Source organism: Strongylocentrotus purpuratus, unplaced genomic scaffold, assembly GCF_000002235.5.
Source record: "Strongylocentrotus purpuratus isolate Spur 01 unplaced genomic scaffold, Spur_5.0 spur5_scaffold_8, whole genome shotgun sequence".
NCBI classification, from domain to species: Eukaryota; Metazoa; Echinodermata; class Echinoidea; order Camarodonta; family Strongylocentrotidae; genus Strongylocentrotus; species Strongylocentrotus purpuratus.
In genome coordinates this window covers 25,879,527-25,895,760 of record NW_022145614.1, presented here as the reverse complement: position 1 = coordinate 25,895,760, position 16,234 = coordinate 25,879,527, and the positions used below count along the sequence as shown (strand labels likewise).

The 16,234-nt window shown below is 36.9% G+C and overlaps 1 protein-coding gene across 1 annotated transcript in view; it reads left to right on the top strand.

Moving 5' to 3' along the window:
• Positions 1-6,573: 6,573 nt before the first annotated feature.
• Positions 6,574-16,234, top strand: part of LOC578665 (deoxynucleoside triphosphate triphosphohydrolase SAMHD1) — a 37,393-nt gene continuing 27,732 nt past the window's right edge. Inside the window, exons 1-2 of the mRNA XM_030976119.1 lie at positions 6,574-6,947; positions 15,540-15,700. Coding sequence (XP_030831979.1) covers positions 6,933-6,947; positions 15,540-15,700 — 176 coding nt within the window. The 5' untranslated portion in view covers positions 6,574-6,932. The remainder of the gene's footprint in view (positions 6,948-15,539; positions 15,701-16,234) is intronic.

Genomic DNA, 16,234 nt, shown 5'->3' with positions numbered 1-16,234 from the left:
CAATGGTATTAAAAGCCGAGGAAAAGTCAGCAAACAAGATTCGTGCATAGGTTTTTGGCTTGTCTAAGTGTTCGCATAACTTATGCCAGAGGGTCATGATGGCATCATCTCCACCTTTGTGAGCCTGATAGGCAAACTGAAACGGGTCTATCTTCACCTGAGAAATAAGTGCATTTCTAACAAGTTTTTCAAAGCATTTCATAATAACTGATGTAAGAGCAATGGGTCTAAAATCATTATGAACAGTAGGATTTGTAATCTTAGGTATAGGTACAATGTGAGACAATTTCCACAGTGTTGGTGGGTGACCACTGAAACAACCTTTGGAAAAGACTAGCCAGTTCATCGTAACACAATTTGAGAGTCTTTCCAGTCAAACTATCTGGGCCCGAACCCTTCCTTGCGTTTATTAATTTCAGTTGCTTCCTAACATCTTCAACGAGAATCACAGGGTGAACTCCAGAAGAATCATCCGGCAGAGACGACTGTGAGGCAGTTTCAACTGAAACAGTGGATGGTTCATCTTGCTTTTCGAATCTTGCATAAAAAGCATTCAACTCATTTGCGTACTCCTTCTCATTAACATTATTTGGGACTGGAATGCTTTTCTTTTTCTTTTCCATTCCAGTGATTGATTTCATTCCTTTCCATGCATCTATGGGATTTCCCGATTTGAATAAGTGCTCTATCTTCTTTCCATATGCTTTCTTACACACTTTGATTAACTTGTTAACTTCATGCAGGATCTTGCGCCTCTCAGATGCATCGTTCCTAGCAAAAGCAGCGTGCTTCTGTTTAAGAAGAGCGCGAATTTCGGTGTTGAGCCATGGTTTACTATTCGCGTAGACTTTGAAGGTACGCTGTGGTAAAGTGACGTCCTCGCAAAATTTGATGTAGCAGGTTACGGCCTCTACTGCTTCATCCAAGCTGTGATCATCAAAGAAGACATCCCAATCTGTACACGAAAGACAAGCGCGTAGGGTCTCAACAGCATCGTTGTTCCAACTCCGTGCAGTCTTCACCTCAGGTTTCTTTTGCTTCAGCTTTTGTCTGTATTTGGGAACAAGAGAAACCATACTGTGGTCTGAGGCTCCCAGACTAGGTCTTATGCGAGCATTATATCCTTCCTTAACATTCCCATAACATTTATCAAGCACCCGTTCACCTCTCGTAGGCAGATTGACATATTGAGAAAACTGGGGTACGTGGTTGTCCAGCACACAATTATTAAAGTCACCCATAATCAACTTTACTGAGTCAGGCGATTTCCTTTCCAGTTCGCTGTGAATGTCAGCAATTTTTAAAGTTGCATTCACAGTGTTGGCTTGTGGGGGAATATCGACAAAAGTTATGAATATCTGGTTGAATTCTCTGGGCAAGTAAAAGGGTCTCAACCCAACGGTGAGCAGTTTAATGTCCGGGGAGCATTCACGTTCTTTCACTGATATATCGTCGGCCTTATGCCAAAAGGGCCTTAACCCGACCTTGTAGATTTCATCATTCTCTTTAAAATGATGTGCTTCACTTGATGAAATTCGATTTATTTATGAAGATAATTATGAATTTCAAAAGGGCCTTAAACGCGTATCTCATCTTTTTCCTTACGCCAAAAGGGCCTTAACCTAGTTTTATACGGCAAATCTTTTATCAATGACAGATTATTTCGTAATTTCCATTTAATTCAATAAATATCAGTAGAAATACCATTAAAAACATGATCAGTCTACAATAGACACAATGTACTTAAAATAATCACTGAAAGTATATGTCATGAGTTTAGATCATGAAATCTGAGTGAGATTTCAATTAGGTGTGGATGCATGAAATGCGACCGACTCGTTGAAATACGCAGATGTCAACGTATGGGACTGTGATGAAAAATAAACATCGAAAAAGGTGTCCTAAATGTACGATCTCTAAAAAATAACTTTACCGAAAGCTGCATTATATTAATAAAAATATTCAGATATCAAAAATACTTTTTCAAACAATTTAATTCATCAGTTTTATCAGTTTTCGTGATCCATTTGCCGTAGGAGGGCCTTTCTGGCAAACCAAAGGTGTAGTTATGCTAAAAGCATAGTTACGCGCATAATTACGCGTACGAAAACGGCAGGTTAAGGCCCTTTTGGCATAACGCCGCGTAGGTTACGCCCCTTTTGGCATAATGCCGAGTAGGTTACGGCCCTTCTGGCATAAATACGCTACATTCAAGCCTTATGCCAAAAAGGCCCTAACATGTTTTTTGCACATAGCATGTAAAATTCTGAATATTTTATAACAAATTTAACACATTTCATGTAAAACTTAATAACTTAACACATTCTAGAAATTGGCTTCAAAAACAAAAAAACGACCACAAACTTTTTATTATTAGAGAGGCCAAAACCTTTAAACGCGATTATCTCGGAATGGCCAAAAGCAGTTAAGGCCCTTTTGGCATAAGGCCGACGATATTATTGCACCATTTACTATTGATATATATGCATACACCTCCTCCTCTTTCTTTGCCTGATTGTGAGTTCCTATCCATCCGTACACACTCAAAGTTATCGATATCACTGCTTGCCTCAGTTACACTTTCATTAAACCATGTTTCTGAGAAACACAGGAGGCAGCTATCTCTATACTTATAGTTATATTTTGTTTCAGCATGAAGTTCATCCAATTTATTGTTAAGAGATTGAGCATTACCTAGTATAATTGATGGCAGAGGTGGGTTGAAACGCCTTCTCCGCAGTCGTGTGCGTAGACCGCCTTTCTTCCCCCTTCTCCGCTGGCGTAGCTCAAGAGGATGTCAGTGTTGGGTGCAACATTCCTCGCATTGCGGAGAGCCCGCAGCTCGGTGGGTGAATAGCGAATAACATTGTCGCCGCTGTACAATGCATGCTGCTGGTACCGGTATGTCACTGCACACAAACTGCTGTCCACATACACGTGTACCGTGCACTCTTCCCCCGTTCAGCAGCAGTAAAAAACAGAGTCCAAGGCACATATATATCTTCCAAGTAGTTATGATCATCTCTCCCGGTCGTCGTGCCCCCAAATACCATTTTTGTTTTCTCTCGTTGCCGTCTCACTTCTCAAAATATATTATAGATAGCATATTATTTAAGGTCCTCAAAAAAAATAAGACCTGCTGAGTCATATATTTTGAAAAAGAAATGGCATTTCAGTCATTTTGTGTGTTAAAACGAAAGGGAAAGTTATCCGGCTCTACACCCCACCCCCCCCGGGATTTACGCCCCTGGACAACAATGTAGAAGAAAGCAGGAAAGAAAGAAAGTTTGAATGAAATCGGAATAAAAAATGAAAAAGTTATGACGTTTTGAAAGTTGTAATCAAATTGGCTGAATCTTAAATACTGGGGGGAGGGCTGCATCCCTCCCTGGCTTGAAGTAGGGGGGATGGCCTGTACAAACATCCCCCCTGATATTACAACAAAAAGAGAGGAAAAAAGGAAGAAGAAGAAGAAGAAAAAATGTGATTGTTTCAATTTTAGCATAATGCATGAGAAATGAGTTATTTTTTCATGTATGTATAACTGTATAGCCTACACGTATACAGTATATGTCACTATCATTAAGAATAGTTGCGCGACGTGAGCGAACAAGCACTTCATCAACTTCAGAATAATAAGAATCCCACTATATACACAAAATGCATTGGGCCGCGCCCCGGCCGGCCGGCCACGCAGTCTTCTGCATATTGCACCGCATGCATGCTCCGCTCTCTCGCGCTAGCAATGCAGAACCATTTTCCCGCCCGCGCGATCTAGGGAGGTAGGGGGCCATTACTTAGGTTACCGTGACGACTGCACTGATCTTGATTGCGCCGTGTGTGGTCGAACGGTCAGTATAAAGCGCCGTTGCAGGTTACCGAATTAGGAACGGTCTAAAGTTCGCCTTCTTGTCTTCTTTCTATAATAATTAAATCAAACGTCTAAGCTTTTCGCGCTTCGCGCGGGAAGGGGAAACTGAATTCAGACGAGAATTATGAGTCGAGAACAGTACACCCAATCGTCTGCTTTCTCTAATAATTTAATGAAACGTCAAAACTTCCGCGCTTTGCGCGGGAGGTGTAAACCGAATTCAAACAAAGATTAAGAGTCGAACACGGTTTAACAAATCGTCTACTTTCTCTAATAATTTAATGAAATGTCGAAGCTTCCGCGCTTCGCGCGAGAGGGTGAAACTGAATTCAGATAAATAGGGCTTATTAAGAGTCGAAAACGGTACATCGAATCGTCTGCTTTCTCTAATAATTTAAGGAAACGTCAAAGCTTCCGCGCTTCGCGCGAGAGGGGGAAACTGAATTCAGATAAATAGGGCTTAATAAGAGTCGAAAACGGTGCAACGAATCGTCTGCTTTCTCTAATAATTTAATGAAACTAATGAAGCTTTGCGCGGGGGGGGGGTGGGGTAAACCGAATTCAGACATAGACTAAGAGTCGAGCACGGCTTAACAAAGCGTCTACTTTCTCTAATAATTTAATGAAATGTCAAAGCTTCCGCGCTATGGGCGGGAAAGAGAGGGAGAAACTGAATTCATACAAGGATTAAGAGTCGAGCACGGTTCAACGAATTGTCTACTTTCTCTAATAATTTAATGAAACGCCAAAACTTCCGCGCGGGAGAGGGGGGGGGGGGGTCGGGGGGAACTGAATTCAGACAAGGATTTACAGTCAAGAACAGTACAGCAAATCGTCTTCTTTTTATAATAATTTAATGAAACGCCAAAGCTTTCGCGCTTTGCGCGGGAGGGGCGGGGGAATTCATACAGACAAGGGTTAACAGTCGAGAACGGCAAAATAAATCGTCTTCTTTTCCTAATAATTAAAGGAAACGTCTAAGCTTCCGCGCTTCGCGCGGTAGGCCTATCAACCACACCCCCTAATGAGCGCGCTTTGCGCACTCTTTGAGTGATTCGCCTGCTCACTACCGCCCCTCCCTAAAATGAGATCCTAGCTCCGCGCCTGCATTAAAATATATAGCTATGATGCTGACTAAGTTGACGAAATAATTCGTATATTTATGTCGTCGAGGAAAATGATCATTTGCGCATACGCAAGTACTATAGATAGTCCGTAGGAAAAACAATTTAGCCTTCAGCCCCGGGTATATAGGGTTAAATTTGTAAATATTGGGACATTTAATTTTGTCGGTAATTGGGGGCTAGTTTTGTCGGTAATCGTTGGCCTCTACACCCCCCCCCCCCACTAAAAAAGGTCTAGCGACGCCCCTTACCATTATACGTCATTTTCTAAGTGATGGGACTCAAAATAAAGAGTTCACATCTTCCTGACGAAATACTCAATCTTTATGTTACTACTTGAAAGTGTGTCGTCTTATTTCGGAGTTCATAAAACACTACGGTTTGCAGCTTGCCAGTATTTCGAAATATATGTCCAATTCTTTTACTTTATGGTTGTCAAATTTGGCATGTGCGTGCATGTATGTATGCATGTATAAATTTATGTACATGTGTTTGGGTATGTGTGTGTTTGTTGTGTGCGTGTGTGTGTGTGTGCGTGCGTGTGTGTGCGTGTGTGTGTGTTGTGTGTTTGTGCGTGCGCGATCGCGCGCGATTGCGTAAATTAGTGTGGGCGTGCGCTCGTGCTAGTATGTGATGGCTATCGCCGACCATCCCCCCCCCCCCCACTCCTCGGTACGGATTTACGCCCCTGTTGTTGTCTACTAATTAGGACATTCCTTTAAATGATCCCAAGCAGACGCCGTTGTTGCTCCATGGACCTTAATTGCGTGTATTCCAGGTGGATTGTTCTAATGCAATAATAAAGGTGAATATTTTACGAGGGATAGGTTTCTGATCGCCCTCTGGGGCAGGCACGTAGCCACAGGGGGGGGGGGGGCACGTGCCCCCAAACAAATTCCAAGATCGGTTGAACTTTTTTTGACCCTTTTTGTTTACCTCGATCGATTACATGTATCATGTATGTGCCCCCCCCCCAAAAAAAAAACAAAAAAACATCAAACTCTGGCTACGTGCCTGCTCTGGGGTGTTGCGGTTGGTTCCGGTATGAATGCAATTTTTGATATGGAAAAACTGAATAAACAATTGAATTATTCTTTTATCAACTTGCATCCTACAGGGTCATGGAAAGCTGGAAAAACAAAGAAAAACAAAAGGGGCTCAATCCCCTTTATGATGCTCAAAACGATAAATCTCATATGAAAAGCGCTCTATAAGTAAAATTTATTATTATTATTATTATTATTATAATCAGCATGGTCAGTTTATTTTGAATATTTTGGTGTGTGCTTTCAGTCTAGGTTTCCAATATTTATCTAGGCTCAATTCACTCATTTCCACTTAACCTAATGTTGGATACTATCTTTTTTTTAATATAAAAAGTGAATATTCACAAAGGAAGGATAAAATTCCTGTTCCCTTTATTGCTTGAAAAAATTCCCCTTTTTTGTTGGCAGTATGCCAGAAAAATTTCAATGTTGGGGAAACCCAGACGGCGAGACGAGTGATCGATTGGATGTCATTGGCACAATTGGAATCAGTCCCATGAGTCAATTTGTAGACGATGCGTGCGTACTTGACTTTGTGTCCGAGGATGTTATTCTCTTGAACTAAACATTTCACAGGAGACTATTTATTTCGTTTAGACTGCACCAAAGTAGATGAATTGAATGAGACATGTGAATGTGTGATGTGTTCTGAAATAGAGCTGTGATATTTTTTTTTTCGGAAGCTGAAAAGTAGAGCAATGTGATATTCCATCGGAGTACGTGTCTGGCAGTAAGAGATTAAACTCGAGATATCATGCTTTTCATGGGATTGGGCCAGTAGACATCGCATAAAGACTTGTAGACTCGAGATGAACTTCTGATCACATCGGCCTAATAATTCCGATTCAAACGTTTGTACACCATCTTTTGATCACGTCGGCCAGGAGAATAATGGATATTCCAAAGGTAAGTTAGTTAATTTATTTAGATTTAAGATTTTCATAAATTATTAAGCTTTTGCGTCATCAGGGAAAGATTATTATCTTTAGCTTCATGAATAGATTTCTAAAAGAAATAGCAGGTACAAAAATCAATATGTAAAAATTGTATCTGTATCCTTTACAGTGTATCTAGATAAAGTTGTAACGTTAACATGTAACACTAAGTCAAGAACTTATATTATATAAATATTGGCGATACTGTACTATGTCGTCAATAATTAGTACACAATTTTATATTTTCCTAACCTTGATCTAAGGAGGGGCAAAACATTTCCATCTGGGGAGGGGAGGGGTATCACCCCCAAATTACTTAATTGAGGAAGAAAGAGTTAATCTGTAGAGGAATATCATGCGTACACTTCATGCGTTTCTTTGCTAACAGTGATTCATTACCTGCTTGCTACCAGGCTTTTTCCTGGGTGGAAACCTGTCAGGATGGGCGACTTGCCCCTTGCTCCTCCTCCATATATATACACTGTTGGTCATAATGGTGGAATATTTATTTTTACCCCAGTTTAGGGTAGGATTTAAAAAACTTATTTATTTCTAATAGATCTAGATAACGACATACATTCTCAGATTTTATTGAATATTAATTTGCGAGTGTTTGTTTTGCGTGACTGCTTAATCATATGTGTGCAACTATGCAAATCAGCTAAGAGACCTACGTCCTTAAGTCATAATTGACAGTAAAGAGGATTAATGCCTCACAAAAGGGCACTAATATATAGCTGATCGACACGATTTTTTTCATGGGGCCTCACAGTATTGAGGCCATTGCTTAGCCCCTGAATCATGACTGTACGCAGTGTTTGCTAGGGTACGCGGCCCCTTCCACAAATCCCCCAAAACGAAGAAAATGCAATAAATTGTCAAAAATTCATTGCATTTTCCCCCGGCCATGCCTTGAACCATAATGCATGGCCCTACAGAGGAATTTTTCCTGTTGGGGGCCGGGGGGGGGGGGGGAATGCAATGAATTTTTGACAATTTATTGCATTTTCTTCGTTTTGGGGGATTTGTGGAAGGGGCCGCGTACCCTAGCAAACACTGCGTACAGTCATGATTCAGGGGCTAAGCAATGGCCTTGTTACTGTGAGACCCCAGGATAAAAATCGTGTCGATCAGCTTTATTAGTGCCCTTTTGTGAGGCATTAATCCTCATTACTGTCAATTATGATTTAAGAACGTAGGTTCCCTAGCTGATTAGCATAATAGCACACATATGATTTAGCAGTCACGCAAAACAAACACTCGCAAATTAATATTCAATAAAATCTGAGAATGTATGCCATTATCTAGATCTATTGGAAATAAATAATTTTTAAAAATCCTTCCCTAAACTGGGGTAAAAATAAATATTCCACCATTATGACCAACAGTGTATATATGTTAGTGAACATCTCCAACTCCTGCTGATCCCGGAAATGAGTGAGAATGTACAGTGTATCAAAATTGAAGTGAAATTGAATAATTATTAGTTTTTTTGCTTATCTGTTCTGAGGAAGGATGTCGATCACAGAAAAGAATGAACTATACAGTTCTTATTGCTAATATTTCACCTGATGTGAAGAGGATTGTTTTAAATCCTTTTATATTTTATAGCTTTTCCCTTTCTCTGTTTTCCTGGGTTAATCGTGAACATTTTGTTTGTTATATCGGGATATTAACAATCATGGAAACCCAGTTCTGTTTGCATATAGCTATTTTGAAATATGCGCATTGATTATATTGATGGTGTATGAATATTACTTTAATGGAAATTATTAATTGGTGAATGAATGAACAAAAATGTAAATAAATTACGTGTAATCATTCAATAACATTGATGCTTTTAATGACCTTTTAATTTGAAACGAATCAAAGTGATTAAAAGAGATCAAAGAAAAGGGGAGGGGTAGATAGAAGAGACGGGAGTCATGAATATGAAGGCTTAATATTTTGTTTCCTGTTCATGTGTTCTCTGTGTATGCATGAGTCTTTGAATTGTGTTATTATATAGTTTCTGTGATATCTATGACAGGTTAGATTATAGGATTTTAAAATCATTAATGTAATTTGAGAGCTGCCTTCCTCAGTCAGAGTATAAACCTTTAAGAAAAATATGAAATATAAAATGATTTTAACAAAAGGAATACCAGCATTTTATTTGAATTGCTGTCTAGTTAGATATGAAATAGAGGGAATTCGAAAATACTCTGACAAAAATATATCAAATACTTTGATTTGATTTGATTTGATTTATTGGTTTTTGCATCTTTTTTTCTTTCTTTTTAAACATCCATCTTCATGAACATATATGGTTTGATACAAAATTTCAAGTGTACATAATTTTATACAGATAATTACGAAATTAAACAAATATATTGAATGCATAATTGAAAAAAATTAGATGCAGGAGGGCTACAGAATAAGAAAAGTATAAGCTTGACGTGCCTGCAGCCCTCAACTTAGATACAACAATAAAATTAAATTAAAAAGCAGAAGAGTGACTTGCAGAGAAGAAAAGGAAAGGGGAGAGAAGGAGCGTTGGTTTTCCGTTAATACAATAAAATTATCTAATACATCTGCTGATTAAATGCAGGTTCATTTATGGATGGATACACGATGCTAGGTCATGGACGATTACAGATCATTGGTTGAGTGTACAGTCACTGTACACACAAACATGAACATGCATCAAGCTATGGCGTCACAAATTCCTAATAGCAGTCCCCAAATATTACTCTCTATGTACGTTTTCATAATATTAATGTAAATGAATTAAGAAACTTTGTTTAAAAGTGAAAAGCAAATATTCATTTACTACTTAAAGTAGATATTCATTGATTTTAAAAACTAACTTTATTTCCATTATTGAAACATACTTCTTTTTTATCAAAGAATAATATTGTAGAAAATAAAATCATTCTTAATTTCTTCACAATTGAAGAAAAAGTGGAGGAACCTTTAAAAGAAGCAGAGCTTATGAAGCTATACCCTTTTAAGAGAAAAAAATCAAGCTCGTATCCAAGAATGAAAAAAGGGGGGGGGGAAATGAGTTTGGTGCAAGGAAACAGAGCGAAAAGGGAAGAGAATAGGATAGACGAGGAAGAAGGAGAAGGAAAAAAGGTGGAGGAACGGGAAGGAGGAGGGAGAGAGAGAGAGAGAGAAAAAAGAAGAGAGAACGAGCGAGACGGGAAAAGGAAGGGAATTGAAGAAAAAGTGGAGGAACCTTTAAAAGAAACAGAGCTTATGAAGCTATACCCTTTTAGGAGAACAAAATCAAGCTCGAGGAGAAAAGGAAGGGAATAGGATTTACAAGGAAGAAGAAGGAGAAAAATTAAAGAACAGGAAGAAGGAGGGGTAAGAGAAAGAAAGAGAGAGAGAGAGAGAAAGAGGGGAAGAGGGTGCAGCATCCTTAGTTCATAAGAGTTCAAGCAAGTATATTTGAACAAAAGGGTAGTACACAGTACACAGTACACAGTTGTTACGAGAAGCCTATTGAAATTTACAAAGGGAGAAACCTGTTTAAAGTACGTGCATGGTTTCTAATATAAGATACACAGCTAAATGCATTTGAGGGTTGTCAAGGCCTGCATTCACGAATAAACTATGAGTTCTTTGCTTTATTGTAGACTACAACACAATAGTGAAGAAGCTACGCACATGTAATGACACCTTTTATTCATTTAAAACCGTTTAAATGAGCACAAAGTGGGATCATTTGCCAAGGTTTGCTCGAGTGAATTTTTAAATTGGGCCCAGTATAGAGGAAGAAATTAATACCCACGCTGTTCTCATTCTCGGTAAATGATATGAATGAGACTGTTATTTTGTTTCTTATGGAATTCCAAAAGAGATAAAAGTAAACGTGATGTGATTATAAGTAATATTGAAAATGGTGGATTGAATATGATTGATATTGCTGGTAAAATATCTTCACTTCGTTTGGCATGGATATCTCGTTTTTGTAATGATAATGGCTCTAATTGGAAAAATATGTTTAAATACTGGGCCGATAAAATAGGGGGTTTGCCACTTTGTTTACATTTCAATTGTAACATAAAAGAAATGAATTTATTATGCTCTAAACATAATTTGCCAGAATTTTATGTAGATCTTTTTTGTACTTGGTCAGAACTAAAATTCATTGATCTGTTTAAAATAAGAATTATTTGGAAAAATAGTAGCATTACCTTTAAGAATGGCAAGATGAATGAATCTTGAACACGAATGTGATTTTTCGAATTTTACAGAAATAAAAACAGGGGATAAAGTGAATGTTTTTGTTATGAAAGTGACAATTTACTATCGTTTGTTAATACGTAAAAAGTCAAGAGAACCAAATGTCATTTATTTTTGGAATTCCTTTTTAGATTTGGACAATGACTTTGTTTGGAAGGATGTATTTTCATTTGAATTAAAGCAAATTCATGATAATAAAGTTAAACAATTTTACTTCAAGATGATTTATAGGTTTATTGCCTCGAAAGAAAACTTATATAAATGGCAAATTGTGAATAACAATTAATGCAACTCTAGTACACAAGTTGACTCAACTTTTCACTTAATGTTATAATGTTTTGGAAAATAATGTGTAATTTCATATTTAACCTATTCCTAAAAGAAATACAAATAAACCAAAAGATAATAGTTGTAGGTAGGTACATTGGAAACAAGAGATATTCTCTCCTAAATATTATTTCAAATTATGCGCAACAAGCAATCTATAAATATTACCTTAAGAAGATTGTTAATGGTTCTGTTTATTACCCACATATTTTTTTTTTTTTTTTTTTTTTTTTTTTTTTTTTTTTTTTTTTTTTACTCAAGTCGTTGCTTAGATTATTTTTATGAAATGAATGTGTTAGCAAAGAAAATAATACCAAGCTGGAAGAATTGTTGAATATAGTTAAATTTTTAGCCTATGTTATGTTTCACTGAATCATTGAGTAATTAGTGTAAATATGTATTGAAATTATGGAAATAAAACCTCGCTTGAGGATATAGAGAAAAACAAATGAATGAGACTGTCGCGTGGGATAATTTTGGTGTTGATGGTTTTTTGAAAACATAATATTGAATATTTCAGGTAGTTCGTTTAAATTTAGCTGATAAATAAACTGACCTAGGTGAAACATTTCAACAAGCTCTGCTTTAAGTTAGTTCCTATTTTTTCGTGCTATTTCCACTATATTTATCGTTTCATTACATATTTGTTGTGATATAATAATTTTTGTATTATGTTTTGCATGAGAAATAAAAATCAATCAAATTAATTAAATTAAGTCAGACATTTTCATAACATTCGCTTTAAAACAAAGTTTATCAGAAAGAGCAAAGTATCCAATTTTGGTAATAATTCGGAGTGCTTTTCTTTTGTAGTAATAACATTCTGTTCATTTGAGTTTTGGAGTCGTTCCCCCAGGCAATAATTCCATAGTTTAAATAAGATAATACAAGTAATGAGTAAGGCATTTCAAATATATTTGATGGAAAATATATTTCGTTTTTTTAATGACACCAACGTTATCGAGATTGTTCTCATCACATTATCGGTATGGATTGTCCAGGACATCAATTATGGGACCTAAAACCCTTGTAAAGGAGACTTCTGCTAATTTGACAGAGTCAAAGATTTTATCACCTGAAAGAACGATAATGGAGTTCCTGAAAACGTGTTATTAGTTTTGTCTTAGTTCAATGAGAGTGTGTTCGCTTTAATCCAATTAGTCACTTTCTTAATTCATTATTTAACATCAAAAGCGCTACATTGGGGGTCTCTGTTGCTGTAAAGAAAGGTTTGAGTCATCTGCGAAAAGGATAACAGGACAAATTTATCTGATTATCGGGGAAAATCATCAATATTAATTGTAAATAATAACGGTCCGAGAATTGATCCTTGCGGCACTAAACACTGGCACTCAACAAGTAATTCATTTTTTTTTAAATAAAGAAAATAAATTGAAAATGTGACGTACCAAGCGAAGATGTACATGTATCATGCACCAAGCTTTATTTGGAAGGACTTTTTAATTCAATAACTAAGCCTCCATGAGAGAATCAAAGCTGAAAAGTTAGAAAACATATTTGGTGAAAAATATGTACTTAAATAAAGAAAAGCACCAACTTATTTATGCAAAATGCGTTTAGGCAATTGTAGTAAAAAAAAAAATTAAAAAAAGGTAAGAGCATATTAGCAGGTGAATAAAATGCTTCATCACCACACACACCTGGGAATGAAGCAACCATAAATATGAATTTATTTACTTGATAAACGACATGGTACGTAACGTTTTTAAGAAAGTTGTGATGCCCATGTTTTGCTGAAACACTGTACATTATTCTTGCTATATGCCTCTCCCATGCACTACAGTTGGGAATCTTGTAGATTGATGGGCAAGAATAAAATAAATCTCTCAGAATAACGAAAACTCGTCTACCGAGTTGATACGGTGTATGTAAAAGGTGAAATCTTTTCCTTTCAGGTTGTCTAGACAGGCATTGAACAAAATGGTAATAGCTTGGGGCGAGAATGTCTTGCCAAAGGACATTAGTGCTGCGAACCATGTAATCCAAAGTCCTGTAACATATCTGCTAGACTACGACATCTCTATATTTCAACCGACACAGAGTTGGTCTAATTAACATTTTCTCCCCATGACACCACACTCCCCAAAGAAACCTGTAATTATATTTCTGAGAAGATTTTAGAGTTGAGGGGAAACCCAAACACTGTGTTTGTGCCTTTGTCATAAACATGCTGGCTATTTGCCAGCTTGTTTACCGATCGAGTTGCTACGGCGTATGTCAAAGGTGAAGTCAGTTCTTTTGAAGTCATCGAGACAGGCAGTGAACAAAATGGTTACAGCTAATGTCAGGTTGATTAAAAAGTAGCTAATTTACATTACGACCATAGTCATGTTGTTAATGTTCGGAATTAAATTGCGAGCTAAAAAAAAGCGTAGGAACGCTAAGTTTGTAAAATGAAGTAGTACTTTATCGTGTTTCTTAAATTGCGAGCTAAAAAAAGCGTAGGAACGCTAAGTTTGTAATATGAAGTAGTACTTTATCGTGTTTCTGAAAACCACTTAATAAATCTAAGGAATTAATCGTCCTTAATTTATTTATTTTCTAAAGCCATTATTATTATAATGTCATAGGCTACATTATCTTCTTTCATTCGTGTAGAATTACAATCAATGAGTATTCGTCAGCAATATACTTCGTTTTTGTTATTATCATTTATTAATTATTATCTTTAATAGTTGGTTAGCGCTTTAAGACACTGCATGTAGGTTATTATGAGCAATACAATTTACACTTCTAGTTAATATCACTAGGACAGGGGCACCAATCCTAGGGGAGAGGGGCAGGGAATACAAAGTGCCAGCATTCCGAAACATAATTTCGTCTCTCTCGGGTCGTTACGCTCAGTCGCATTTATTTTTATTTGAATTTAAACATATTAACTCAAATAACAAACTTGTGTAATAGTACAGATAGATTGCCCTGCTCAGATGTTCTATCGAGGGATACAATTGTAAAACACAAAAGCGAAAATAATTAGTTATTACATTCTTTAAATTGCCATTGCAATATTCCAAACACTTTTAATTCCAGTCACATGCTCTCACCCACCAAATAAGCAAACCCACTCTTCTAATAATAAACTGTAATATAATTTCAGTGTATAGGGAATACCATATATTTAACCTCTCGAGCTGAGGCGAAGTATGAGATCAGGGAGGGGGGAGTTGTAGGACTGCCTGTAACCACATGTACAGTTCTTTGTCCACCCTTCCCCCGGTCCCTGAAAATTGACATCTGGTTTCAGCAAAATTTGAATTGTTTGTTTTTTGTTCATGTTTCGCAATCTTTAGTAATCATGGTACATCAGCTTCAGAGAGCTTAACGTTTTTTGTTTTGTTTTATTTGGGGGGGGGGGGGTGTATTGAAATTTCTTTTTTATTGTCATTAGTCACTTCAATGTACATTTATATATTTGACAAATGATTCACAAACCAGTGAAAATGAACATTTGATTACATTATGTAATAAACATTATACAGCTCATTAACATATCAAATATCCTTTTTTCACTTATCTGACAATGGATATATACTTGGCCATACCCTGCCACCTGCTGTCACGGACATCTTTTTTTTTATCATTGTGTATAGCAATGTATCTTTCCGTTTTGTACGATTTGATTAATAAGGAAATGAAGTCAATAATATTTGGTTTAGCTAATTTTCATCTATTTAGGTAAACTGTTTTCTTTGCAATTATTAATATATAGTTAGAAAGAAAGGGGGTTGATTACGATGAATTTTAGAATTGATTTTCTCTTTTCACTACCTGTACTCGTTAAAATCACTAAATGTGTAGGTCGGCGTACTTCGCATGTTTGTAGGCCATGAGCCCCCCCCCCCCTAGAATGTTAAAGTCGACGCCCGGAATGAAATGCTGTCATGTAAAAAACATCCACCAGTACACAAAATGGAAGATAGGTTCCAGAAAATTCCCCTATTGAAGGTTCCGGAATTCAATTTTTTTCTCTTTCTCAATACAGGTTTTCAATGACCCCATTCATAGCAGTGTTCAGATGCCGAAGCATTGCCAGATAATCATCGATACACCAGAGTTTCAGAGACTACGATTCATCAAGCAGCTTGGCTGTACCTGCTATGTGTTCCCAAGCGCCGTCCATACAAGATTTGAACACTCAATAGGGTATGTTCAGTTTTTATAATAAGAGATTTAAGGTTTATTGGGTCGGTTAGAAATGAAAACTTGGAATAAAATTATTGAGCAGCAGGAGATGGGTTGTAAATCAACAAGTGAATAGGAGACCAATAATCATTTCGAATTGTACCAGACCTCGATTGCACGGTTTTAAGAAATTGTCTCCGGTTCTAGCTAAGATACTGGCCTTTTTATCCACGGGACAATGAAGATTGACCAGCAGATTCTACAACAAATTATCTTTATTCGAATATAAGGTTTTCATTATTTGTCTAGAACAAAAAGTTCCCCCCTCGGTAATTACATTTACTTAGTTATCTAATGAATATAAAATTGCAAAAGCTGTAATAATTCATATAAATCACTGAAAAACAACTACCCCTATTTCCAGCATTTCAACATCCTTGTAACAGAAACATAAGTAAGCGAGACCCTAGATCTTGTACATTGCTCCGGGCTTTTTTTCGTCAAAATTATGTTTGCAATTGGGTCTTAGGTAAGATACTGGGTAAAGGGTTGGTC